Here is a 26,556-nt window from a genome sequence, read left to right as displayed (position 1 = left end):
TCATATTTTTGTCACCCATCAATATATACTTTATCCATATTTTCATACATGAGTTAATAAAGAAATTCTCCTCTCCAATTAAAAAGTCAATACAACTTGTCAAAATATTCTCAGTTTTATTTTGCTGATTCAACATCAATGACTCGGTTATTCCTTGATTGTTATCGAAGACATGATCTTAATACTCTTCAACTCAATCCTTTAAGTAATCATGCCTTAAGAGGGATTTGGAATAAAGATGTTTCTTCATTTAAGCAGAAAATGTTTTTTGTTTTTTTTTTGTCAAACAATAGATTTGTTAAATTATATGTTAGATTAGGGAGCCGATATGGTTCGAACTTCGAATCACGCCGTGGTGCAAGGACAACACTCATCTCCACCACTGTGATGAAGGACCACTTGCAATTTTTTTTTTTCTTTTAAAAAGGAACTAGCTAATGACTTCATTAGTTATTAGTAACTACAATAATTTGAAAAAAAATACTTCGTTGTTCAAATTTGAAAGACACATCATTGTTCAGGTTCAACATTATCCATTTGGGCCTCTACTAAAGCACACTGTTCTAAAAATAAATGTCTAGACCCGTTTACCGCCGTTTAGATGCTAGGTAGCTGGTCATCACCTCAATTAATCTCTCACTTGTTTATGTTGTAACTCTCACTTAGACAAAAGATCAATTACTTTCATGTTGATTTTATCTTTCCAGTGAATTGTAAAAAACTTACCAAATATCAAATGAGCACTCATCATATGTTTGTTCCTCATATTTTCAGTATGTTTTAATACTTTATAATTTATATGTCATTATATTTTGCAATTTATGTATTCGTATATAATTTATATTTTTACTTAGGTATGAGTAAATATGTTATGTATAAATTTTGATTAAAATTATAAAATAAAAAAAAATTGTCTAAACCCTTGCTTAGACTCCTAGGCACTAGGCTCTGCCCGTCACCCGACTAACATGGTAAAGTATGAGGTTTAACCCCATTAGAATAAAAACACGGCTTATGGATCATTCCCTTGTGGAACAAGCATCATTAAAATAAAAGCACTAACTTTTCATTAATCTCATAAAATTGCCTCAGCAAATGCCAAACATCTACACGGTGGTTCCCTTCAAATACGAAATTTCGAAACTACCCCTATACACTGTCTCTTGGTGTCCCAACCGCCCCAAGTTTCAGCGAACAAAACTGCAAAGAAACTAAAAACCACTGTCCAAATTTCACAGGATTTTCATATCCGTAAGGTATTAACCCCATCGGGTTTCGCTCTCTTTGCAATATGGCCCCCAAAAAAATTACCACTCCCCAATTCAAATGGCACGTCATGCTGGAATTTACAATTAACGCCGTTACGGCATCCGTTGGAACCCTTAAAGTACTTGCATTGTTTCAGATTCTTCGGTTTCTTTTGTCCGGGTTTAAAGTTTTGAACCATTTTCATGTCTTTCAAGAGATTAAATTTGTTACCAATTTGTTTTTGTGCAATAAAGGGGTCCTGGATTTCTTGCTTTTCCACTCCATGTTGCATGATGAGGTTCTTATAGTAGTTCATATTCTTCGCGGTCGGGAGCGGCGCTTCCTTGACGAGGAACGCCAGTGGTTGAGCTCTGCTCGGATACGTCATTGCACCTAAAGTGGGGGTTTGTGCTTGCGTTTGATTTGGCTGCCTAGGTAGCATGCCAAAGTTGGATTGGGGGACGGGCACAGGTGGTGATGGTGCGGGTTGGTTCAACCCGGACGTTTGAACATTACCTGGTCGAAGAGAGATAGCATTCATTGTACCTGCCATTGGGAGGAATTTTCCACCTGCAGTCGTTAGCATATCAGATTTTGGAAGAGATGAGGGAACTGATGGAGTTGTTGTCTTTGACATCGGCGCAGCGAAAGAGTTCGTTGGTGCAACTTCTGCATTCGCCAGTGATCCGGGTTCGTTAATCAATTTCTGGATCATTTTCGGGTCATTTAGAATTTTGATGAGCAAATCAGTATCAATCAAACTTCCCTTCTCAGCGCTTTTCAAGATTGCAGTCAATGCGACTGAAGCAGCAGCAGTCACATCGGCATTTTGACTAGGTGAGTTTTCTAGTGAAGGTTGATCACCGGCAATTTGCTGAGGAGGATTGCATTTTGAAGCTGGACCCCGAGATGCCGACAGACCTTGGGGCAAGGCTGGTGGCCGACATTCTACATCGGAATCCAATTCCATATCAGATGATGGTAAATCCTGGGACTCTTCTTCCATTTCTTCAATTGGAATAAGGGGGACTGAAGGAGTGAGGCTATCGTCATAACGCGCAGCTTTCACATCCATAGAAACAGAGGGGCTGTACAATACAGAAAAATGATCAGGTTCAATTATGTAAGAGAACATAAAGACTATGAAACATACGTCGAGATGCAAGATAGAATGCTTACTTTGGGGGAATTGCAGAAAGACGAGGATAACCAGCTTCGAGCACTCTCATCCCTCTCAACTTTTGAGCCTTGACTTCCTCACTTTCCTCACCAGCTGCTACTTGCCAGGCGTCATTCACGACAAACTGTTCAAATAAAATAAACGTAACACCATTAAAATGAAGAGTTCGACTCAGACTAAAGACCAGATATTCTCATCACATGCATACTTCAACAAAAAAAATTAGAAAATATCTAACGCCTACTCACCTTGGAAGGGCATTTCCATTGAATCCGAGGAATGGGGGGTAGTTCCACTTTTGTTTGGCTCACAGAAACGGGCCGTTCAAACCCAGGGGGGGAAACATGTTCCGTAGGAACTGACCGCAACATATATGACGCTTTTGGTTGAAGATGCTTTTGATATTTCACACCAACAGCGACAGGATAATCTTCAGAAGAGAACAGCTTTACCTATTCAACGGAAAACTTGAGTTAGTCACAACAAACATATGAATGAAAACACTCGGTAACATTTCCCACAAAATATTAGAAAGATAAATTTTGACACGAAGAAAATAATGTATACAGGATCACATTAAAAAACTTGAAAAGCATCCGATAGCAGGAAAACGCTGAAACGACGGTTAAGCATTTATTTATACATTCTACTTCAGGAACGTGCTGCAAACTTCAAGCCAGCCCCATCTTGGAATTCAAGCATCAAGGTAATACCTGTCTGATCATGAAAGTTTACATGTTTTCACTGACCATTTTCGTTTACAGATCACATGTTCTTGCTTTCAACATCTAAGTTGCCACATTCATCAAACTTTCTACTGGTATGCATTGAACCCCAATCAGAAGCTAAAAGAAACCATTCTTTCCTTTGGATGGTATTATAACCCTAAAACCTAAACACCTTAACCCCCGTTTGTTGATGGTATGACCTTAGTTTTCGTAACTGTTAGCAAAGAGTTGATTCCAACAGTCCCTCTAGATTTAGACGATGTAGATTGTTTGATGGTAATCAAAATTCGTTTTCTGCAAAAGTTCACTAACCGAACTATTAATTCGCTCTTCAAAATATTGAAACCCTGTTCAGATATTATGTATGCTGTAAGTATACACAGAAAATCGCTTTTAAGGAAAATTTTCATCCTACCATTGATGTATATTAATATAACCTTTTTTTATTTTTTATTTTTTTAAGGGGCACCCACAGAGGTGCCCCTTAAAAAATAGGTTTATGCCACTTGAAGCGACAAGCACACAGTATTCTCACCCAACTCCAAGGGATCTGAAGTTTTAAACTTTCAACAATACGTCGTGTGACTCTTGTTGATCTTAGATTAGGTTTACCTAGTTACACATTTTTGAGAAATTTTCAAATGTGACCATAATACCGCCACAAGAAGTTACAAATCCATCCAAATCATAAAACATGTATATCCATTAATATGATACCTAATGTTTACACCATCGCCTACCATGTGGACCAAGCGTGTATAAACTCACTGTTTGGTTAACCAATCCGCCCAAATTATAACACGTGGTGGGCTACGGGTTACTTTAGCATAAAGTTTTAACAAATGTACATGCACCGATTGTAACACCACGTAACAGTATTACGCGTTGTGTACGGTAAGACCATGTGACCTCATAAATTATAGACATCAGAGCAATCAAATAGGATTTAATCCTGTTGATTCTTGTAATAACTATGATGATCCTACTTAGAATTTCTGTTGATCTTAAACATACCAAACAGCAGTACAATTTCACAACGATCATTCGCCTATTTAAACAATTCCAGCGAGATAGATTTCGTAGCAACGAATTCAACTTAATTCTAGTGAATCATGTTATAATTATGTTGAATCTTGTTCTAAACCCGTTGATTAACGGTATAACTCTGTTGATTTTTAACATCTTGTTTTAAATCTTTTACAAGATTTGGATATTGGGCCTTGATATTCTCATTAATCCAAGCTTTTATCCAATAATAAATTTCTTTTTTTGGTCCAATGAGTTTCTGGTGATGGTTTTAAATTGGTAATCCAATTAGAAATTAATCCAAACAAGTAATACGATAATTAAAAATTAACAACGGGAAGCAAGCTTCAATCAATCATATATTTAAGAGTCATAGTTTATATTCATTAAATCTGGGGAAATAATCAAAGGGAAAGAAAACTGATCGATGGCGTATTTTCTCAGTCGCCAAACAGAAAAAAAAAAAATCGAATCGAAAGAAAGAACAAAGCTTTCAAAAGAATCGGCGATTATACCTGACGAAGATCGGCTCCAGAAGCCCAAGATACGGAGTTCGATTTCCTCGACCGCTTCAAATTCATTCTTATAGTCTCAAATCTCAAAAAAAACGCTTCAAATTTACACAAAATCCTTCGTACAAATTCGTAAATTTACCGGTCCGATTTACACAGATTTGGGAACTTGAAACCCTAATTTCTGAAGCGGGGAGGAAGAGAGGCGATGCGGCGTCGCTTAACGAGTGCGGGGTGGGTGTGTATGCGTTGGTGGTGTTAGATAAAGGAGGTCGAATGGTGGGGGGAGATTTCGGGAAGCGTCAGGAATGGTGAGAGACAGCTAATTGTTTGTCTTGTGGTTATCCTAATTTTGCAGGTTTCAATTATGACGGCCTATTTGGCAAGACGCGCGAGAATGCGCTACTTCTTATCTGCCCTTTGACATGGCCCTTTGGCCACGTTATTCACTTTTTCTTTTTCTTTTTTTTTGGATTTTTATATTTGGAAGGAGTAGGAATATGAATTAGGAGGATGCTTGAGCGACTAGGTTAAGGATTCTTTTATTTTTTGAAGTTTTAACAAAAAAAAAGCCTACGGTATTGTTCATTTTAATAAAAAATCATATTTTTACACTAAAAAGTAAATCCTGATACTATTCAGTTTACCTTTTGTTTTGTCCTTATCATTAAAACTCAAAGTTTTCAAGTCATTTTCATTAGTTTTTCTTTTATTTTTTCCTTAAGGGTTAAGGACTCCCTAAAGGGAGAGAGATTAAAAATAAGAGAAACGTTAGGGAAGTTTTCTTAAAGTGGAACTTTTTATAGATTCTTTGTTATGTTTTTGGTAAATTTATGTGCTAATATAATAAAATATTGCGCTAAAAACATGAGGTGAAAGAAATTTTATGGAGAGTCGCACTTTTAAAGAGTCTCGTTAGTATTTCTCTGAAAATTATTATCATTCACTTCTTAGAAAAAAAAAATTTTTAATAAACGATATTATCTGCACTAAGTTTAACCTCACAATGGGCTAAAAATTATTATGATTCTCTTCTTAGAATTAGATGGTGTGATCTTTTTTTTATTTTTTTAATGCAATGTTAGAGAATGAGAAGTTCGAATGCATAATTTAGTGCATGAATACGGTTTTAATTGATTGAGTTATAAATTTTTTACAAATTCGTATGGTATTTTGGTTAATCTAATCTGGTAAAACACATTACAATTCCATATTTATTGATGGGATAAAATACATTGTACTATCCTTTACTTTTTAAGGAAAATACCTTAATTAAACTTATGTAGTTATTTTCCTTAAAATTAATCGTCAAAGACACCACGTAGACAATAATATTTTCCATAAAACCAACTCATTAGATAATTTATTCGTTGATTTTTATTTTTACAAACATTAATTTCGATGAATTAAATTGTTAGTTGTTAGAGAAATGAGGATCAGTGGGGACAAATCCCGCACCAAAATGTATAAGCATAATTGTTTTCTACCACTAAAATTAAGTGTCATCAGTTAATTTTTATTTGTTGTTAGGAAAAATGGGGTTTGGGTTATGAATGGTAGGGAAGAGATTTTTGCACTTCCCTCTCCCTTCTCATGCACGATAAAAGTACGTGAAAATAAAAATGAGAATGTGAAAATTATTAATTTATCACATGAACTTTGCTTATTGGGCCAATGCCCATCTTGATAGTACTAACTATATGGCCCAATATAAGCTAAGACCATGAAGCCACGAACTCAAGGAGTTTCTAGCTGACTAGTGGATTCCGGATTGTATTACGTAGTGTCTTATGTAATGATCGAAACGGTCATTTTCCAATCATCATTCTTTGAAAAATCGATTAAGTTATGTCAGTTGACTTCATCATGAGTATTCGATGTGTAATCAAGAGAATATGTTCGTTTATTTTCAGGATTCTTTAGATATAGACCCTTGAAACTCCTATTTTCCAAATAAAAACTCATCTAAATTTAAACATTCAAATAAAACCCAAATTTCAAATAGCCTACCATGTAAACAAATATATGACCAACTATTACAATACAATTACAACTTATGCCATAGAATCCTAATTTGGTCAATAAATATTATTACTCATCCTAATTATGATGAGCAATTAAATCCATATGGATATTTTACCTTTCTTGTATCATAAATATTAGCAACATATATAAATTAATTTACCAAATTTAAAAGAGAAAAACAATCTTGTACGGAAAAAATAATATTGTTTGAATTATGTAATTACCTACATACAAATTAATTTACCTACTTATAAAATATTATACTAATAAACCTGCATTTTGAATCATGTAATTACCTACGTACAAATATTATACTAATTTACCAACATTTAAATTAATTTACCTACTTATAAAATATTATACTAATTTACCTACATTTAAATTAATTTACCTACTTATTAATATTATACTAAGTTACCTACTTATTAATATTATACTAATTTACCTACATTTAAATTAATTTACCTATTCCAAAATATAAAAAAAATTAGTGATATTAGATAATGTTCGAATGTTGTGGGTTTGTGCTTGTAGGCAATTAAATAAACTTTTAATCTAATGCACATAAATCATGTAGGTAAATTAGACCATTTTGAAAGTAAACTAGACCCTTTAAATTTTGGTTTGATGTAATAGGTAAATTAGACTATTTTGTAGGTAAGAATTGTGCGGAACATATAGCTTTTGTTTTGTGTATTAGGGATTGGAATATTAGCCGAAGCTGTTTTAGGTTTATTGTTGTGTTGGTAGGTAAATTAACTTATATATCTAATGCACAAAATTATGAAATTAATATTATTATTTTTCAATTGGCACGTTATAACAATTTGAAAGTTAATACATTGAATATACAATGAATGGCATGAATTATTTTGTAAAATATATAAAATTAATTAAATGGATATACCAAGTAACTGATCCAAAAACCCCATCCAAGTATTAATAGGGGTAGTTTAGGCATTCGAAAAATACACAATTTGAAAAGTCAAACTTAATTAAAGAATTTGTTTAATTGGAGGGTAATCAATGGGCTTTATTCAAGAAAACAAAAGGAGATGGGTTTTAGTAGAGGAAAATATAGTTTCAAGGGGTAATATCAAATTTTCAGTTATTTTTATGATTATAGTTTTATGTCTAAACAATGTTTCGAGAATGTATTTCTTTCAAGAAGATAATTTAGAAAATAGATTGTTTCGATTATCAAACTACATTCTAATATGAGAGGGGAAGAGAAGGTCGATGCAGAAGAAAGCTAACATTGTACATTGTGTACAATGAAGATGGAAGTTATGGAGTTGAACCACGTATAATCCTATTTGAATCATTGTCAGCAAATAAAGAACGCAACACACTCCTTAAAATTTCTATTAAATTAGTTTAGGGAGAGTGAAATTTCGGACTCTAGGATGCATAGGCAGAAACTCGGAGTCTAGAAATTTCGAACTTTGGGAATGTGGGATATATAGTTGAGGGCAGTGTTTAAAAAAATCGATATTAGTAGGAATATCGATAAAATATCGATAAATATATCTATATCAATATTGACATCGATTGCTTTGGATGAAATAATAGAAAATGAAATATTTGAAAATGTCAAACACTAATTTAGACGAAATATAAAAGTTTCTTCGATATATAGGAAATATCATCTAAATTTGTCAATTTTAACTCAAATTTAAGAGATTATCTTATATAAGGGAAGTTTAGACTTTAACCCCAATTTTCATATTTTTCTCTGTACTTTTTTATATTTCCACAAAAATGCCGATTGTCAAAGAAATTCCAAATATCGTTGGGGGAGAGGGAGTCAAAGGTTGACTATAATAATAACAAAATATTCTATTAACAATTTATATTTATCTTCACCGACAATTTTTTCTCCTTGGGTGGGGGAAGGGTTTTTGGTAAATGAATTTTTTATTTTCAAAGGGAGGAGATCTGAGTTTACATACGTAAATTAGTTGTGTACTTCATTTTCTGCACTTGAATTTGAATATCTTTCTTTTATAATTTAGATGCGTCTAATGATATTATTTTGTTAATTTTTTATGTTTTATGGTTTGGCTTTAGTACTTATACAGGGGAGGTGAATCTATTTTTATTTGGGTGCGACTTATGTTAGGGGGTTATATATATTTTTATTGCTGGACCAGGAATTGAGCTTTAGACGTGGGTGAGCTGTTTCAATGTTAGGCGTGTTATTCAATATCATACTAAATTTCCTTGTTTCAAATTTAAAAAAAATGCATTAAGCTAGAGTTTACGCGTGTATGAAGACAACAATTTACATGACATAGTATAATAACACGTGACGTCTTGTGCTATTAAAACAAAAATTTATGGACAAAAAAACTTAGACATGTTTCATTTGCATATGGCACCACAGCACAGCGTGCAAGTCATTCTCCTTCATGAGAACCATGTCTTGGTTTAGCTTTTTTCAAATAAAGTGAGAAGACAAATCATGACATGACAAATTTTTATGGGTAAATTACATATTACTTCTTCAAATTTGAGCGATTGCAACCTCATACAATATCTTTAAAACCTTTAAATTTCATACACCCGTTAGAAAATTTGTTAAGTGATAACGTAGCAAATATGAGATCTACATTTGTGCTGACGTGGCTAACAAATTTCTACCATGTGGCAAAAAAAAAAAAATTTCTATGCATTTAAAAAATAATAAATTACCTTAAAATAATTAATTAAAGAAAGGTTTTTTTAAAAAAACAAAAAAACCTAAAACCCATGTCTTCCCCAACCCACCTTCTCCCTCTCCTCCACTCTCTTCACCTCCATTCCCTTCTTTCTCCCCAGATCAACCTACACCCAACCCTAATCCCTAAAATTTTATTAGCCCAATTGTGGGCATTGGATTGAGTTGTCGCGAAATGACTCAATTTCGGGTGGCCAGAGTTTGAAATCGGAGGCCGGACAAGAAATTTGATGGAGGTGTTGAGCCAGGTGTCGAGGATCTCGACAGCGAAGTTGACGAGGACGTTGGAGTTGTTGATGGAGCGGGAGTTCTAGGCGTAGGAAGGGGTGAGACAAGTGGCGATGTGCGAGCGGGTTACCAGAGGGAGGAGAGGAGGAGGTGATGGGCTTTGTCTGGCCTTCGTCCCCATAATTGGTCGATCTTTGTCCATTTTTTTATTTTTTGGGGATTAGTGTTGGGTGCAGGTTGATCTGTGGAGAGAAAAGGAAGGGGAGGTGAAGAAAGTTGAGGAGAGGGAGAAGGTGGGTGGGGGAGGTGAAGAGGGAGGAGTGGGTCTCTAGGAGAGAGAAGGGAGGGGAGGTGAAGAGAGTGGAAGAGAGGGAGAATGTGGGTTGAGGAAGACATGGGTTTTAGGGTTTGTTTTTGAACTTTTCTTTAATTAATTATTTTAGGGTAAATTATTATTTTTTAAATGAATAGAAATTTTTTTTTTTGCCACGTGGCACAATTTGGCAGCCACGTCAGCACAAATGTGAATCCTATATTTGTCACGTCATCACTTAATGGTTTACTTAATGTGGATCCCATTACCTTGTCGTCCCATGTCAATAATACAACCAAGTAAACAAAAATTTGCACATACCTTTAATCATTGACACGAAACAACACGATGAATGTACATTTGTCATGCAAATTATTCACTATGTGCAATAAGTGAAATAATTATGTATAAATCATTTCAAACTACATTTCTAAAAGTGATCATGAATCATAAAAATGCTATATACTTTTTCAAATAAAAAATCTCATATGTTCCTAGTAAAAACGCTTCTAGTTAAACGAGTAGAAGCACTTACATGTACAAGTGCTTCATACCGAAACAATCCTAAATGAAGCTAATTTTGAATCATCTCTAGAAACTTAACGGATTTTCTAACGGATGTATGAAATTGAAATAAAATGATAAGTAAATGTATGAAATTAAAATGTTTTAAAGATATTGTATGATGTTGCAATCGACTTTAAACCTGAGGGGATATAATGTAATTTACCCAATTTTTATTTATCGAAAATAAAGGCATAGATAAGAAATTTTTACACCTTTTTTTTTTCTCTTCACTTTATGCACACTTTCTCTTAATTTCGAAATTTGATTTTCCTTTAGTTTATTCAAATCCTACATCTAAAGCCTAAAGGAAAATAGGTTGCATAAGAAGAACAACTCACATGACACGATCATACGGTTATCTTGTCGTACCATGTCAATAATGCAACAAAGTAAACAAAAATTTGCACATACCTTTAATCATTGACACGAAACATCAAGATGAATGTACATCTGCCATGCAAATTATTCACTATGTGCAAAAAGTGAAATAATTATGTATAAATCATTTCAAAATACATTTCTAAAAGTGATCATGAATCATAAAAATGCTATATACTTTTTTCAAATAAAAAATCTCATATGTTCCTAGTAAAAACGCTTCTAGTTAAAGGACTTACAAGTAGAAGCACTTACGTGTAGAAGTGCTTCATACCGAAACAAACCTAAATGAAGCTAATTTTGAATCATCTCTAGAAACTTTAATATAAATTAGCATATTGGCATACACAAAGTGTGAGAAATTTTTTTATTTTTGTTTTGAAATAGAAGGAGAGAGGAAGAGAGTGATAGAGAATGTGAGAGTAGGAATTTTTTTTTTAATTTTTATTATATATATATTTTAGTTAGAGATACGTTAAGATTATATGTAAGTAAGGCTTTGAAAAAAAAAAGCAAAATTTGATTGTGTGAAATTACATTTTTGCTCTATATTTCTATTAATATTCTGTTTCAATTAAAGAATTAAACTAGTAATTTCATAAGATTTTAATTGATAACGAGTGTTTTATCGTAAATGAAAAATAATGGATTTCTTAGAAAGTTGCCAGATCTTAGTTCCCACCTCAGTTCTGCGGGAACGACCCATCATCCGAGCTGGCGCCCTCAAATATGTCACCAGAGTAAGCGCTAAAAGCGCGTCCATGTCCAACAGCGCCACCAGTGTTGGATCTGTCCCTCCCTCCCTCCTTAAAATTCCTCCGAAAATCGCACCGTCTCCTCACAATCTCACTTCCTCACTCCCGCCCTCCTCATTTCTCCTCACACCCCCACGACTCCACCACACCCCCAATGGCATCCGAAATCGACACCGCCAGATCCGGATCCTTAACCTCCAACGGCTCCGCCCCTGATCCGCCGGAGCACCGCAAGGTCGCACTCATCACCGGCATCACCGGCCAAGACGGCTCCTACCTCACCGAATTCCTCCTCGAAAAAGGCTACGACGTCCACGGCCTGATCCGACGGTCTTCCAACTTCAACACCCAGCGCATCAACCACATCTACATCGACCCTCACAACACCCATAAGGCCCGCATGAAGCTCCACTACGCCGACCTCAGCGACGCCTCCTCCCTCCGCCGCTGGCTCGACACCATCGCCCCCAATGAGGTCTACAACCTCGCCGCCCAATCCCACGTCGCCGTCTCGTTTGAGATCCCCGATTACACCGCCGACGTCGTCGCCACCGGCTCCCTCCGCCTCCTCGAGGCCGTCCGCTCCCACATCGCCGCCACCGGGCGCACCGACATTAAGTACTACCAGGCTGGGTCGTCCGAGATGTTCGGGGCCACCCCGCCTCCCCAGTCCGAAACGACGCCGTTCCACCCCCGATCCCCTTACGCCGTCTCGAAATGTGCGGCGCATTGGTACACCGTGAACTACCGAGAGGCATACGGACTGTTCGCGTGCAACGGCGTTCTGTTCAACCACGAGTCGCCGCGGCGGGGGGAGAATTTCGTGACCCGGAAGATCACCCGGGCCGTGGGTCGGATCAAGGAGGGACTGCAGAGCAAGCTGTTCTTGGGAAATCTGCAGGCGTCGAGGGACTGGGGTTTCGCCGGGGACTACGTGGAGGCGATGTGGATGATGCTGCAGCAGGAGAAGCCGGACGACTACGTGGTGGCGACGGAGGAGTCGCACACGGTAGAGGAGTTCCTGGAGGTATCGTTTGGGTACGTCGGATTGAACTGGAGAGACCACGTGGTGATCGATAAGAGGTACCTGCGGCCGTCGGAGGTGGATAATCTGAAAGGGGATGCGAGCAAGGCGAAGAAGGTGCTGGGTTGGAAGCCGAAAGTTGGGTTTCAGCAGCTGGTGAAGATGATGGTGGACGAAGACGTTGAATTGGCCAAGAGGGAGAAGGTGCTTGTGGATGCTGGGTACATGGATGCTCAGCAACAGCCTTGATTTCTCTCCTGCTGGGTACATAGGGTGCCAAAAGAGTGTTTTAAGTTATAATGTGGCTTACTTCTTTCGCTTCGAGGGTTGTTTTTGTTTTTAATTTTTCTGTAACTTCATTCATTTTTCAGCAATTTACATACTTGAATTGTTCTTGCACTGTGTTCGTTTCCGGTCTCGAATTCACGGGTTTTATAGATTAAGATCCGTTTGATAATCATTTCGTTTTTAGTTTTTAGATTAAGATTCATTTGATAAACAGTTCGTTTTTAGTTTTTAGTTTTCATTGACGGAAATCTGTGAATCTGGGGTATCTGGATATGATGATACCTTTCTCTGTACAATAATTGGATTCGGTAAAATAAGATCATGGTGAAAGTTTTTGTCGGTGATGGCGATTGCCCACGTGGATCTGATTAAGGATGTTTGTTTCCTAGCTTACTTGTCATGTTCCCTACCCTGTCCTTTTCATTTTTTGTATTTTTAGAGAGGTGTTATTAGCGCTCGAAAATAATTATATGTTAATTCAAAAATGAATATCGAAAGAAACGAATCAAACATGTGTTATCATTCATGATATCGATAAACCACAATCTCTACAAAGATTTTGTACAAGAACGAACGAAAGAATGCAAAATCAGTCTAACTTGGCTTCGGCAGAGGGTAGGCTTCGGTCTGGATCTCTTTGAAGATCGGATGAGCTTGGGCTAGATCGGATTTCTTGGCCGGTGGTGCAGATAGAAAACGGCTTGATGGATGACCGGAGGGATTCTGGTCCTTCAACAGATATTCTCCGGCACAGTGCATCGCAGTTACTAATGACCTCTGTTAACCTTCCTTTAAGCTCCCCAATCTCCACCTGCAACGAATGGACTGCATGGGTCTTCCAATACGAAGTTAGAACAAGTAAAAATAGATCATGATGAACTATAGGCAAACTCCGAAAGTCATGACAACGTGCAACAGATACCACCAATTTCACCATACAGGAGGTTCATCAAAAGCCACTGAGGGAAAAAGACCCTTAGAACATACGTTTTTCTCCCCTTAACACGTATAATGTGATCCTTCCGATAAATGTTGTGAACATGTCCTCATTGCTGACACTGAATAATTAAAACGTTGAAGAAGTTTAGCAGCCAAAGCATCCGTAACGTGTATTTTATTTTCTATCCCTTCCTGCAACAATTATCACCAAACCAAGGCTTGAATATTTCTTGTGGGGAAGAAAGGATGCAAAACAACCTTGCTAATGTATTACCAATCTTGTACAAATCTCAACATAAGAAAAACAATCTTCTCATAAGTAAGAAGAAGGGAGTTTTAACGAAAAGATCGCAGTATTGTTCACTTCAACGAAAAACCACATTTTTACACTAAAAGTCAATCCTAGTACTATTCACTTTACCCTTTATTTAGTCCTTATCGTTTAAAACTCAAAGTTTTCAAGCTCTTTTCATTAATTTTCCTTAAGAAGAAACCCCAGACTTAATTTCAAACACATCGGAAGTGTATGAGTACGTTAAAATCCCAACAGAATTTATTAACACTGGTTTATACCGCACTAAATGGAAAGTTTGTACCCGGTCAGAAGCTATAAAGAAATAATTTGAATTTCAACGAGACATCCTTAAACTAGTTACCTCCTTGAAGTTGTTTAACTCAGTTCAGAGAATCAGTTTTAACCATGACCCATTAATTCAGTGGTTTCGTTTGACCAACCAGAGCACCAGAAGAACCAAGTAGACGACGACACACTCCAAGATGAGTAAGGACACTGAAGAAGATACCCTAAACCTTAAGACTCAAGTTCTATTTTCTCCTTAAATAAAAATTGTGCCCTGAACTTCGAGATTACATGAAATAACCCTCCGACAATCAAAAGCGGACGGTCAGTGCACGTGTGAACCCTAAAAAACTTGAGTTATTTCTTCAAACAAACTCAAATCATTCAACAAGGACAGTAGTAATCTTGTGAAAACAAACCTGTCTTTTGCTCATCTTCTCGACATTATCCTCCTCCCACTCACGACATCGAGAAGAGTTCCAAAAGCACTTTCGGATCCACAACACCTACATTGCCAATCCATAACAGAGTAGCAAAATTTTGACATTTTGACATCAAAACTAACAAAATACAAGCAACAATCTCACAACGAAAAAAGACACATCTACAAAAATCCAACCGTTATACTAATCGCTGCAGAATTCCAAATTCAGCCAGTCCAATCTTTTGGTGTTTTTTTCTCTTCAATCTTTTTCGCAACCGAAAAATATAACTAAGTGAAGCAGCTTACTTGGCACCGAAGAAGACGAAGGCTTCCTCACTAAAATGTCAGTCAAGCTGCCCTCATCCGGGGGCGAAGTCAGTAGGGGCGTCGACTGCAATCAAACATTTCAAACGCCCAAACTCAAAAACTCGTTTTCTGAGAACAGTAACCGATTAATTGAATTCAAAATTCAAGCCCTAGTTCTTGTTTTCCTTCCATTTTCTTAAATTGATAAAAAAAAATTGGAACAGGAGAATGCAAACTCACGATTTTAAGGGATTTGAGCCTTTCCAAGATGGGATCGGCGGTCTCTGGTCGCTCCGACACGGTGGTGATTTCGTCGGCCAGCCACTTGAAGCATAATTAAAGAATTAAAAATGATAATTCGAATTAATTTTGGATAAATGAGAAAAATAAATTGAAATTGGAAGTGATTAAGATGTAGAACTACCTGTGAGCTTGAGAGTGTGGATTCTGCCGCTCCCATCGGTGTTGCTGTGCTTCTTACGATCGAAAAGCGGCGTCGAATTAGAGTTTGGTAGTTGCCTTCACTCAAATTCACCTATTTATCTGCTAAATCGGCGGGAGAAATTTACGGTTTTTGTCATATTATTTTTCACTTTGTCACATATATCGCTCACATTGCACAACTTTATATTTGCGTTAGTTCAACAGTGAGAAGTATAGTAACAATTTTTTTTTTTTTAACAAACGAAATTATTTGGTGTGAGGAGTGAGTTAAGCTTCATAATGAAGTAGTAATAATATAATTCAAAGTTGCATTTGGTGAGAATCGTACATAAGATTTCTAACTTACAAGTAATGAAAAATACCATTTAACTGCAGTACCAAGTGATTATAGTAACAAAATTTGAAAGTGTAAAAATCGCTATCCCAATACTAATAAAAGCATGTTTTTCTGCAGTAAAGTTGTCTTTACAAACGACCTTTTTTATTTATGAATTAGATGCTTTATTAAACATCAAACATGGTACATAAGCCACCAAATTAGTCAAACTCAAACAAAAATCTAAATTTAGGTCTTAATTAAAATAAATGTTGCCTCATTAACATATTGTCCGTTTTGGATCTCGACCATATCTTCATGATTTTGTTTCCGAGAATTCAGACAAGAACTTCCCAATCGGTCACTCATCCTAGATTGCTCTCGCGAGGACTCGCTTTACTTCGGAGTTCCTACGGAACCCGAAGTAAGTGAACTCTCAAAAACCTCATGCTAGATAGAGATAAAAATATACATATAAGGTTTATAGGATCTTCTTTCTTGAACCACGTCGGATTTTACACCTCTGACCTAAGTCTCGGTAAAAAAAATTTCCTATGAAAATCACGTGGGACAAAACTTCCCTATAAGAACGCCTTGAAGATTAACTCCTAACCGCAGCAAGGCATCAACATTGTTAATTGGAGAAATAATCTCATCTCCCGCAAACCCACACAAAAGCAAGAAAAACACTCAATCCAAATCCCTAACTTGCCCTCAACGGCAATGAGAGAGGATCGTATTTGTGATGATTGTGAACATCATTTAATCATATTCATTCATCGTACATCATACAATTAATTGTTTATATTTAATTTTAAATACAAAAAATTTATAATAATTTTTACTATATGATCCGGCGATGATCCTCACTCAACTGCAATTACCAAAAATAGGGGAAATTTTCCCACGAACTATTTAGCGCGTTGGTCTTTATTTAGCAAACTCCTGGACAAAACCTTATTCACATCGAAACTAAAAACTCCGCCGTGCTCCGCCGTTCACAGTCAAACTCACAACCTCCGACAACTAAACCCCTAACTCCACCTCTCTCTCAATTTCTTGGGGGTTTTATCCGCTGCATATACTAAGCATGAGACCTCGCAAGGCGGACGCCTCCAAACCGCCGACCGCTAAGAAAACGCCGTCGGCGTGGAAAACCGCCACTAAGGCACAACCGGCGGCTTACCCGCCGGACTTAGAAGTGGCCACACCGAAAACCGTCGAAACAAAGCGCGCTTGTGCCGGCCGAGTGAAGCAGGCCAAGAAGAACGAAACGACACCGCCTGCTGATTCGAAATCCCCCAAACCATCAGGTAATTATTGAATTAGTTTATCAGTTAGTATATTTATTATTTAATTTCAAACTTCATATATTTAGTTTGATTCAATTAGGGTTTTATCATCTGGAATTTTGGTTGCTGCTGCATGTAGAAAACTAGAAATTGAAATGTGTTACTCAATTGAACTAATTAAGTTAGTTATTCACTTAAATTTTTTTCTTTGATTTTAATCATTGGTTGGATTAGTAGCTGAGGGGACTGAGGGATCAGCTGGTACTGCTAAGGTGGCACCGGCAGCGAAAGTTGGTGTGGCGAGAAAAGTACCTGCGAAAAGGTCGCCGGTGAAATTTAAGACATCAGCTAAATCTGTTTCACCTCAGACACCGAAATTGGGGGGATCGGGGAAGGCGGAACTAGATGCAGTGAACAAGGGGCAGGCGGCAGATGGTAGTGATGTGGAAGTCAGAGAGAAGAAACCGGTTGCTGAGAATGTTGGGGAGGACGAAAGCGTTGTGGAAGTTGAAGTAAGCACTGTTGAGAATGTTGGAGAGCCTGCAACAATCAAACAAACAACCGTTGAAGTAAAAGTAAACCTGAATGAAGATAAAGAGGATCCCGAAGAGGAAGAGGATCCTGTTGAGGAGGAGGATCCTATCGAGGAAGAGGATTCCGTTGAGGCTGTAAAATCAGTAGCTGGGGAGGTTTCAGAGTCTTCTGAGAACGTACTAGCTTGTGATGTAAAAGAGGGAGTGGAAGTGATTGAGGAAGAGGGTCCTATCAAGGAAGAGGATCCCATTGAGGCAGAAAAGTCTTTAGTTGCGGAGGTTTCAAAGTATTCTGAGAACGAACCAGGTTGTGATGTAAAAGAGGGAGTGGAAGTGAAAGAAGACCATAAGGAAAAGTCGGAGAGAGTAGATGTGAAAGGAGATCAGGAGGAGTCAGTGGATAATGGAGATGAAGTCGAGACCTGTATTGAGGCTACTAACAAGGTAGAAAATGCCAAAGAGGGGTTACAAGGAGAAGATATTGAGCGTGCTAAAGAGGTGTTTAATGGTGATGAGCGGCTGGAAGAGTATGGTGAAAAATTGGATCTGGGAGAACTTGGAGAGGAGGAACTTCCTGAGGATGATGCAGAGGATCCTGCAGAAGAAACTGAGAGATTGGCTGATGAACGTAAGGAATTTACAGCCATTGCAAATGAGCGCAAGATGAGGAAAGAACGTGAGATATTTCTTGGTGGGCTTGATCGGGATGCTGTGGAGGAAGATGTGAGAAGGGTCTTTGAGAGGATTGGAGGGATAGTTGAAGTTAGGTTACACAAGAATCCTTCATCTAATAAGAACAAGGGTTATGCATTTGTGGAGTTTGAAAATAAGGAGTATGCAAGGCGTGCTTTGTCTGAAATGAAAAACCCTGTTGTACGGATCTTTCTTTCTGCCTTTCCTGTTTCATATTTTTGTAAACTTCATGCTAATTCACCATTTTGCAGATACGGGGGAGGCGATGTGGGACAGCACCTAGTGAGGACAATGACACGTTGTTCGTGGGTAATATATGCAATACCTGGACAAAGGAAACTGTAAGTGGCCAATCAGTCTTAGAATACATTAGTAGATAAGCAAATAAATAGCAAAAATGAATACATGTATAGGTATTTGTATATAAAGCTTCTCCAGCTCGTTCACTTTTTCCATTATCATAATGTGGGATGACAGATTAAACAGAAACTGAAGGATTATGGTGTGGAAGGTGTTGAGAACATAAATCTTGTCCCAGATGTTCAAAGTGATGGGTTGAGCCGCGGTTTTGCATTTATTGAATTCTCTTGTCATGGTGATGCTATGCTTGCATACAAGAGGCTTCAGCAGCCGGATGCTATATTTGGCCACACTGAAAGAACTGCCAAAGTGGCTTTTGCTGAACCTATACGTGAGCCTGACCCAGAGATCATGTCCCAAGTGAAGTCCGTATTTGTGGATGGGCTTCCACCTCATTGGGATGAGGACAGAGTTAGAGAGCAATTTAAATGCTATGGTGAAATCTTACGCGTTGTTCTGGCTCGGAACATGTCTACAGCCAAGCGGAGGGATTTTGGATTTGTTGATTTCTCTACCCATGAATCTGCTGTGGCCTTTGTTGATAGTATAAATAACATAGAACTGGTGGATGGGAATTCAAAGGTATTCATGTGCTCTCTCTCTCTCTCTCTCTCTCTCTCTCTCTCTCTCTCTCACACACACACACACACACACACACACACACACACTCCATAGCTCTCTGTACAGAAACAATGATTAGGTTCTCTGGCACATTGGAAAAATATGAATATTGATTTTGAAGCTGGACTAGATAAGGATGGGGATGTTCTTTAACTGGTTTGCATTTATCCGTGCACTCAAGTAGACACATAGACACCACCCTACATGCATGCATACGTACACATGTAACGGACGAAATGTCTTTACAATTGTTATTGCTATTTCAAGTTGGCCATTATTTTCTTCAGATACGATTGCCTCGGTCAGAATTAGTAGTTGAAGTAACATACTCTCGATCCCTATTTTAATTTGTTACCTACCCATGTTGGTTTTTGTAACGCTAGGTAAAAGTGAAAGCAAGACTTTCAAATCCTTTGCCTAAAACTCAGGCTGTGAAGGGTGGAATGTGCGGTGGATTTCGAATTGGTCGTGGTGGTGGTAGTGGTATCTTTCCAAGATCTGGTAAGAGATGTGTTTGATTTTTTATTGAAAATTCATTTTGATTTGCACATTGTTTCTTGTTCTGACGCTCTATTGCTCACAGGACGGGGTTTTGGTCGCGGTGGACATCATTTCCACCGTGCAAATTTCCAACCCGACAGACATTTCTATCCTGGTGGACGTGGTCAAACTGGCAGGATAGGTTTCCAGAATGAATATGACTTCAATTACCCATATGAGTTTCATGGACGAGGTATTTATTGTGATTACATTTGTCTTGTAGTATAAACAAATCTTACTGATTTTGTTATGTTTATCAGGGGGAAGAAGGGGCTCTTTCAGGGGCGGCCGTTATGGATTTAATGGAGGTGCTCCAGTTGCTGCCCCACCATCAAGACCCTACACAGATCAACCTTGGCATGATGCCCCTGATAGAGGCTATGGTATGCATATTCCTCCTAGGAGGCATCCATATTCTCCAGGTCCAGGACACCTTGATGAACCATTCATGGGGGTTCATTTTGATGATCCTTATTTTTACGATGATAACGCACATGGAATAAAACGTCCATTTCATATGAGAGTAAGCTTCCCTTGATTTTTATTTTTTTATATTTTTGGTTTTTCTTTAAGCCTTTTATGGTACTCCTTATCATATGAAACTGCTACTTCTAGGACTATGATCATGACTATTTGGAGCCTAGTAGTCGTCGCCCACGGTTGGATTACACTGATCCAGCAGCTTCGTTTCGAGGAAACCATTATAGGGGTACAGATTTTATGCTCAGTTTTCTTTTAATTTCCCTCTCTTCTCCCCGTCTTTCCTGTGTACTTTTATGCCAGTTTACTCATTTAAGTGACTGTCTTTTAGATACGTATGGAGCTGGCAGCAGTGCCTACCCTCATGATTATTATGGTCCCGAAGTAAGCAATTGATGTTCACTTGATCAGTTGATCGTGACTTTACATGTTGCATTTACATAACTATGGTGCATCAAATCTCGTTTTGCAGTATAATTCTGGTCCATATTCATCTTATTACGGGAGCAATTACTCATATGGAGGTGGCCGCTACTATTAGACTCAAGAACTTTTTGGTAGTACGAGTGTTTTGTGATTTTAAGTTCTAATATGTTATTGTGAATTTTGTACGTTAATGTCCTAATGGCTCTTATTTAATTGTGATCAGGTGTACTTTATCAAAGATGGGCTACCGGCTTGCTGTTAGAAAGAAGTTGCATAGTTTTTCTCTTCTCTATCTTCATCTTTCTTTTCGTCCTTTTCTATCTGTCTTCTTTACTTGTTAGTTGCCCATTAAGTTAATTTTCGGTAGGATTTCCAAATCTTTTCTGTTCGTAGTTTAGGTAGTCTCCAAGGGTCTTGACTTAGAAACTAGTAATTATGTGTATAGTGGAGGTCAAAAGAGACTTACCCATTAGGCATGGACAACTCAATGAACTTTGTTGTGGTTGTTCTTTTGAAGTTAAGTTACTTGTTTCATCCCTATCCATAAATACCGACCCGGGCCAATTATTTGTTGATTGCAGTTAATTTTGTGATTTAGAGAAATCAAGTTTGGTGGTTTTAGAGATGAAAGGTTTTCAGTTTAGGGTTTTTCCTTTTTCATGGAGATGCAAGGGTTAAGATTAAACATGCAGATGAAGATGAACCAACTGTTTTTTATGGGAAACAATACGCATGAATTATGGAGTTCTCTTCGAAATAAATGAGAAACTTGAATGATTATATTCTCAGAGGTTTTTCTAAATGAGGGTAGGCTTCTATATGGCATTCTGATGTTGGTGTGTATGATGTTATGTGGTTCTTTCCTCCATACTGAAAAGTAGCTTGGGGTTCTTTTTTTGTATTTAACATGGATATAGCGGCTCGCAAACATTTTTGCCTTTTGTCATGAAACTGTTCTGCCAGAGGTATAACTTAGTTTTCGTTTTTTCCGGAGGGATGAGTGCTGATGCCATTTGGAATTACAAAATTCAACAACATTTGCTTGGATGTATATCTGCGAGGAGCATAAGTGATTGATCAGGTCATACGGTGCCCAGTTATATTTGATTCCATAAAAAATTTATCTTGTGGAATCCCCTTGAGGAGGAATAAGGAGTTCGTTTCTTTTCAGGTGACAACTAGTTGTTGGGCGAATAGTTTTTAAGCTCCGACAAATGAATTTTTGTGGTTGTCATCAATAAATTTGGACTTTTTTCTCTTTAGTTTTGACATAGGCTGACCATTTTATGATTTTTATTCCTTCTGAAAATTGAGGGCGGGATACTTAATGTGTTTGGTTCTCAATTGAAGTTAAAGGTATATTGTCTGTATTTTCAAATGGGTAGTCGCTTAGGCTGTATTTCGTTCTGATTATCCGATTACGTTCCGTTAGGGCTTTGGATTTTATGAATATTGTGATTGATTAGGCAAATGCTGGTCGTTTATGATGTTTCTGCTGATTGAACTGCATTCTTGATTGAACTGCATGAACCGTGCCTCTTGTTGCATATAACATAACATTGGGATTTTCTTACTAGCAGTATATAAGTTCCATATTTGTTGAAAACATTGAGCATGTAGAAGCATGGATAACTGCTAACCCTATAGGCTTGTTTGGTGTCTAGGATCGGATTGGATTGGGTAACTCCCTAGATGCAGTGTATGTTGAAGGAAGAAGTGGATGTAAAATTCCAATTTTCTTTAAAGGGTAGAAGCTGGATTAATTATGAAGGAAACTTAACCCTCCCGACCCTAACAGTTTTGTGGGAATTAGTTTTCTTCTTACGAGTCCATCTTTTACCTTCAAATTTGACAGAATTTGGAAGTAGGCAGCCATTCAACATACACTGAATCTAGTGAGTTATCCAAATCCAGCCCAATTTTGAACACCAAATGAGGACGTATAGAAAGTCAGGATTGATGCTTGTCTCGGTACAATATACGGTGTGTTTGATTTTATGTATTATGGTGTTACTTTTCTGTTTGGCAGTCTCGAATAATACTTTGTGTCGTACAGAGAAGTTGATCTCCAAATCAGAATATTCTGAAGTTCCTCTGTCATGTCATTTGTTCTTTCAATTTTGCCGAGGCTTTGCATTGGACGGTGAATTTGTTGAGATGTTGATAGTTTATGTCTTGTTTGTTATGATTTCACCAAATATTCCGTTGTATGTTACACTCGACTAAATGCATGATGGATGTTGTACAAATTTTTGATCGATTACGTATGTGAAAAGTTGATTAGGGTAGTGGTCTTTGAACGTATATCCGTATTTCACTTTGTTCCATTAGTTTAATTTTTAAATTCTAGTCCTTTAATTGCGTCACGTGTTTCACTTTAGTCATTTTGTCAAAATTTTGTTTGTTTTGAGTATAGGGCTACACGCAATTGATATTTTACTTCTTAAGTAGGAGGTCAAATTGATGGACCATAAAATTTAAACAGTGAAGCTTCAGCTTCGATATAAGTTTACGGGGAGTGTATTCAACTCGTGCATGAAATTGGAGCATTTTCAAAATTTAAATCATGGACGTTAGTGAGAAGATAAATAGAATCAGAACAAAGGAATAGAAGTAGAGTTATTCTACATGTGAATTTACGAAGTTGTGTTTATCTTTTTGTTTTTGTTCCTCGATTCTCATTTATGGAAGTTGTTTCGCTAATTATAAACCCAATTATTCAACGAAAGAAATGTTATTCTTCCTTTTCCTCTGAAGAAACTGTTATTCTTTTGTGCCACAATTTCACCCTTAAATGTCAACCATTTTGCCTCCTCCAACCCACAGTGCAAAACACGCACCTTCCTCTCTTCAACTACCCCGAAACTCCACATCCAAATGCAAATTAAACCGACGGAAAATCCCCGACAAAGTCAACTAGAAAAACACAGACAAACACACTTCCCACCACAATCAAAACCAGGACTGCCACGCCGGAAATCCAGCATTTCCACTCCCGATCCACGTGTACGTTCCAGATCTCTCCTCTGCACACCTGGCAATCCCCAACAACTCAAACCAACCAATCACAGCCCAGATTCCCCGGCCACAGATTGCTCCCACCATATAAATTCCAAGAGGTCGAGTTTCTAATGGCGTCAGTCGGTTCTGAAACGAAAATTCTAGCGTTTTCTTTACTCTGTTTTCGCGATGTCAGCCACCGAAGAAGTTCAAGTTCCTGCCGTCATGGACCCGCCGCCAACGGAGGCTCCGGCGACGGAGGAGCCCAAGAAGGAAGAAAAGCCGGTTAAGCAGACGAAACCCAGGACTCCGAAAGAGAGGAAGCCACAACAGCCAAAACCCAAAACCAAAACCGCCGCTCATCCTCCATACTTTCAGGTACTTGGATTCGTGATCGCAGATCATGGTTTCTTTAGTTTCTCCACCAGTTTTGGCTTCTGGGTTTTGAATTTTGGCTGCGAATTTTGTTTGCAGATGATAAAAGAGGCACTTTTGGCTCTGAACGAGAAGAGCGGGTCGAGTCCGTACGCCATAGCAAAGCACATGGAGGAGAAGCACAAGGCGGTGCTGCCGGCGAATTTCAAGAAGACCCTGGCTCTGCAGCTGAAGAACTCGGCGGCGAGAGGGAAGCTGATCAAGATCAGGGCCTCGTACAAGCTCTCGGAGGCGGGGCAGAAGGAGAAATCCGCAGCCAAAACAGCCGCCGTTGAGAAACCAAAATCGGAGAAGAAGACCAAAACGACCTCGTCTGGTAAGAAGCCGGGAAGGAAGAACAAGAAGTCGGCCGCAGCCAAGCCGAAGCAGCCCAAGTCGATCAAGAGCTCTGCTGCTAAGAAATCTATGAAGTCTGCTGCTTGAAATATGTCGAGAAAAAAAAAAAAGATATATAAAAAGTAGGATGAAATAATAAGTTGGAGAAAGTTGTGTTTTTGTATGTGAATATATGGGAATGTTTTGGGAAAACTCCAAGTTTTCCTTTTCGTCTTTCTCTTCTTCGTATTAATTTTGGTTTAATCTAATGACAAAGTGAGATTTTTTCAACAAGATTGAAGAGTCTTCTAATAAGTAGTTAATACAACATCAAATTTTTTAAATTAAATTTACAAATTAAAGTGGTTGTAAATAATTAAATTATTTATTAAGTATTAGTTAATATATTTATTTTTTATTAATGAATGATATTTTATTCAGTTTGTAATTTAATTTACAAAATTTAATCTTTTTAATATTACATTACGAACAAACAACATTTTATACACAATTTTTATTGCTTCTCAAATTACAAAATAGGATTAAAAAGGGTAATTAGTTATCTTCAATTTGAACACTCTTAAGGAATTTGTCATTAGTTTTTTCTTTTGGAATACCTTTAATACATTTAAGAGTTATTGCGATTTTCTATCAAATGAGACTTGCCCGCCATAAAATAAGTAGAGGAACATGTGATACTTAGAAAAATCTCTCACTAACGAGAGTGAAGGTGCTTATTTATATAACTGAATTCGAAATATGTTGTTGCTTGTGCTAGTAGTTTAAAGTGAAATATTGATTTTTAAAGAATGTGTAAAGAAATTTGGTGAACTTATCCAAAAAAAAAATTTGGTGAAGGGTAAAAGTAGTGTAGTGCAGAAGTTTATAAAACTCGACGATTCTAGTCTCTTCTAGACTCTTTCTTTTTTTTCTTTTGGAAGATGCACATGATATTGTAAGCTGGGCTGACTACGTAGAAGCCCAGTCAATTCTAACCTAGCCCATCAATGATTCAAGCATTCTCAGTCCAGCCCATCAATAATCTGCTTTTTAATTTTCTGGTCAATCTCATCAAGAATTGCCTGGGGTTCTGCCCAAATGCCAAAGCTGGAATTAGGATAAATTTTTTTATATATTATTTTTGGCTGACAATAATTTAATTTACGAGGATAGGATCAAACTCGATTAACAGGCTGAACACACTGTAGTGGCCAGCTAACCTACCTTACATACGCGAATTGGGGTTACGGCTTTAAATTCAATCCCCATACAATGCAGTGCGTAGGCATCCTCCTAAATATTTTTTCTGTTGGTAGAGACGATGGATAAGCCACAAGGGATATTGTGTGTGTGTGTGTGTGTGTATACAGCAGAGTGGCAAACAGTACGAATCGCTTTTCCCATCACTAACATAGTTTCTCCTTATCCATGTTGAATCATTCACAGAAAAGGCCTACTTAAAACATGATCTTTAAACAGAACAAAATCATTGCTAGGTTTGCTACTTGAATTATCCAAGTGCTAAGGTCAGATTTCGCAGCGAGCTCGTTGAATTTGGGGATGCGTGTAACTTGAAAACCGAAGAAAGAAGGAAATGTTATGAGTAATGCTACACACACCAAAAAAAATCTTGAAATTCTATATTCAAAATTGGTCGTGACAACATTTTATTTGTTTATATTTAGGAGATGTATTCAATTGGGAATTTGAGAGATTTTAATAGATTTATAAATCTATGCATTTTTATAGAGTTTAACTGAATTGTAGAGATTTCATATAAAATTTTGATTCAATTCCTTCGAAATCTCATGGGGAGATGTGAGATTTGTGGATGCTTAAAATACACTACAAAATCTCTCCA

The 26,556-nt window shown here is 37.5% G+C and overlaps 4 protein-coding genes and 1 non-coding gene across 6 annotated transcripts; 3 read left to right on the top strand and 2 right to left on the bottom strand.

Annotated features, from left to right (window-relative positions):
• Nucleotides 1–1,044: 1,044 nt before the first annotated feature.
• On the bottom strand, nt 1,045–5,113 carry LOC137747520 (zinc finger CCCH domain-containing protein 6). The gene is made up of 4 exons (XM_068487648.2): nt 4,698–5,113; nt 2,677–2,880; nt 2,428–2,552; nt 1,045–2,336 (listed from the first exon to the last, which is right to left on the bottom strand). Exons 1-4 carry the CDS (start codon nt 4,761–4,763, stop codon nt 1,244–1,246), a joined length of 1,488 nt encoding a protein of 495 aa, XP_068343749.2. The 5' UTR covers nt 4,764–5,113; the 3' UTR covers nt 1,045–1,243.
• A 6,720-nt stretch (nt 5,114–11,833) lies between these two features.
• On the top strand, nt 11,834–13,102 carry LOC137747633 (GDP-mannose 4,6 dehydratase 1). The gene has a single exon (XM_068487776.2). It carries the CDS (start codon nt 11,834–11,836, stop codon nt 12,950–12,952), a length of 1,119 nt encoding a protein of 372 aa, XP_068343877.2. The 3' UTR covers nt 12,953–13,102.
• Nucleotides 13,103–13,494: 392 nt separating this feature from the next.
• On the bottom strand, nt 13,495–15,822 carry LOC137747634 (uncharacterized). The gene is made up of 6 exons (XR_015957354.1): nt 15,665–15,822; nt 15,481–15,564; nt 15,241–15,325; nt 14,930–15,016; nt 14,013–14,122; nt 13,495–13,818 (listed from the first exon to the last, which is right to left on the bottom strand). It is a non-coding gene; the product is annotated as an uncharacterized LOC137747634 (transcript).
• A 1,033-nt stretch (nt 15,823–16,855) lies between these two features.
• LOC137747269 (uncharacterized) lies at nt 16,856–21,493 on the top strand. Of its 2 annotated transcripts, none has more exons than XM_068487347.2 (11): nt 16,856–17,313; nt 17,530–18,698; nt 18,770–18,859; nt 18,996–19,460; nt 19,883–20,000; nt 20,083–20,232; nt 20,300–20,562; nt 20,655–20,748; nt 20,851–20,903; nt 20,992–21,076; nt 21,169–21,493. In XM_068487347.2, the coding sequence occupies exons 1-10, from the start codon at nt 17,091–17,093 to the stop codon at nt 21,058–21,060; spliced, it is 2,694 nt and encodes an 897-aa protein (XP_068343448.2). In that variant the 5' UTR covers nt 16,856–17,090; the 3' UTR covers nt 21,061–21,076; nt 21,169–21,493. The 2 variants fall into 2 exon arrangements, with proteins under 2 accessions (XP_068343448.2, XP_068343447.2); XM_068487346.2 differs by having other exon boundaries at nt 17,527–18,698.
• LOC137747270 (histone H1) lies at nt 21,187–24,929 on the top strand. Its single transcript, XM_068487348.2, has 2 exons — nt 21,187–24,323; nt 24,420–24,929. The coding sequence occupies exons 1-2, from the start codon at nt 24,135–24,137 to the stop codon at nt 24,801–24,803; spliced, it is 573 nt and encodes a 190-aa protein (XP_068343449.2). The 5' UTR covers nt 21,187–24,134; the 3' UTR covers nt 24,804–24,929.
• Nucleotides 24,930–26,556: the final 1,627 nt, after the last annotated feature.

Source organism: Pyrus communis, chromosome 2 (genome assembly GCF_041283825.1).
Source record: "Pyrus communis isolate YQ-2024b chromosome 2, ASM4128382v1, whole genome shotgun sequence".
Classification (NCBI taxonomy): Eukaryota; Viridiplantae; Streptophyta; class Magnoliopsida; order Rosales; family Rosaceae; genus Pyrus; species Pyrus communis.
Note: the sequence above shows the minus strand (reverse complement) of the source record. Positions and strands in the feature narration are given on the sequence as shown.

Coding starts and splice junctions, on each gene's coding strand:
- LOC137747633 (XM_068487776.2), top strand. CDS start 11,834: ATGGCATCCGAAATCGACACCGCCAGATCCGGATCCTTAACCTCCAAC.
- LOC137747520 (XM_068487648.2), bottom strand. CDS start 4,763: ATGAATTTGAAGCGGTCGAGGAAATCGAACTCCGTATCTTGGGCTTCT. Junction 2,881..4,697: donor CTGGAGCCGATCTTCGTCAG/GTATAATCGCCG, acceptor TCCGTTGAATAG/GTAAAGCTGTTCTCTTCTGA. Junction 2,337..2,427: donor CTTTCTGCAATTCCCCCAAA/GTAAGCATTCTA, acceptor TGTATTGTACAG/CCCCTCTGTTTCTATGGATG.
- LOC137747270 (XM_068487348.2), top strand. CDS start 24,135: ATGTCAGCCACCGAAGAAGTTCAAGTTCCTGCCGTCATGGACCCGCCG. Junction 24,324..24,419: donor CTCATCCTCCATACTTTCAG/GTACTTGGATTC, acceptor TTTTGTTTGCAG/ATGATAAAAGAGGCACTTTT.
- LOC137747269 (XM_068487346.2), top strand. CDS start 17,091: ATGAGACCTCGCAAGGCGGACGCCTCCAAACCGCCGACCGCTAAGAAA. Junction 18,699..18,769: donor CTGAAATGAAAAACCCTGTT/GTACGGATCTTT, acceptor ACCATTTTGCAG/ATACGGGGGAGGCGATGTGG. Junction 20,233..20,299: donor ATATGAGTTTCATGGACGAG/GTATTTATTGTG, acceptor TATGTTTATCAG/GGGGAAGAAGGGGCTCTTTC.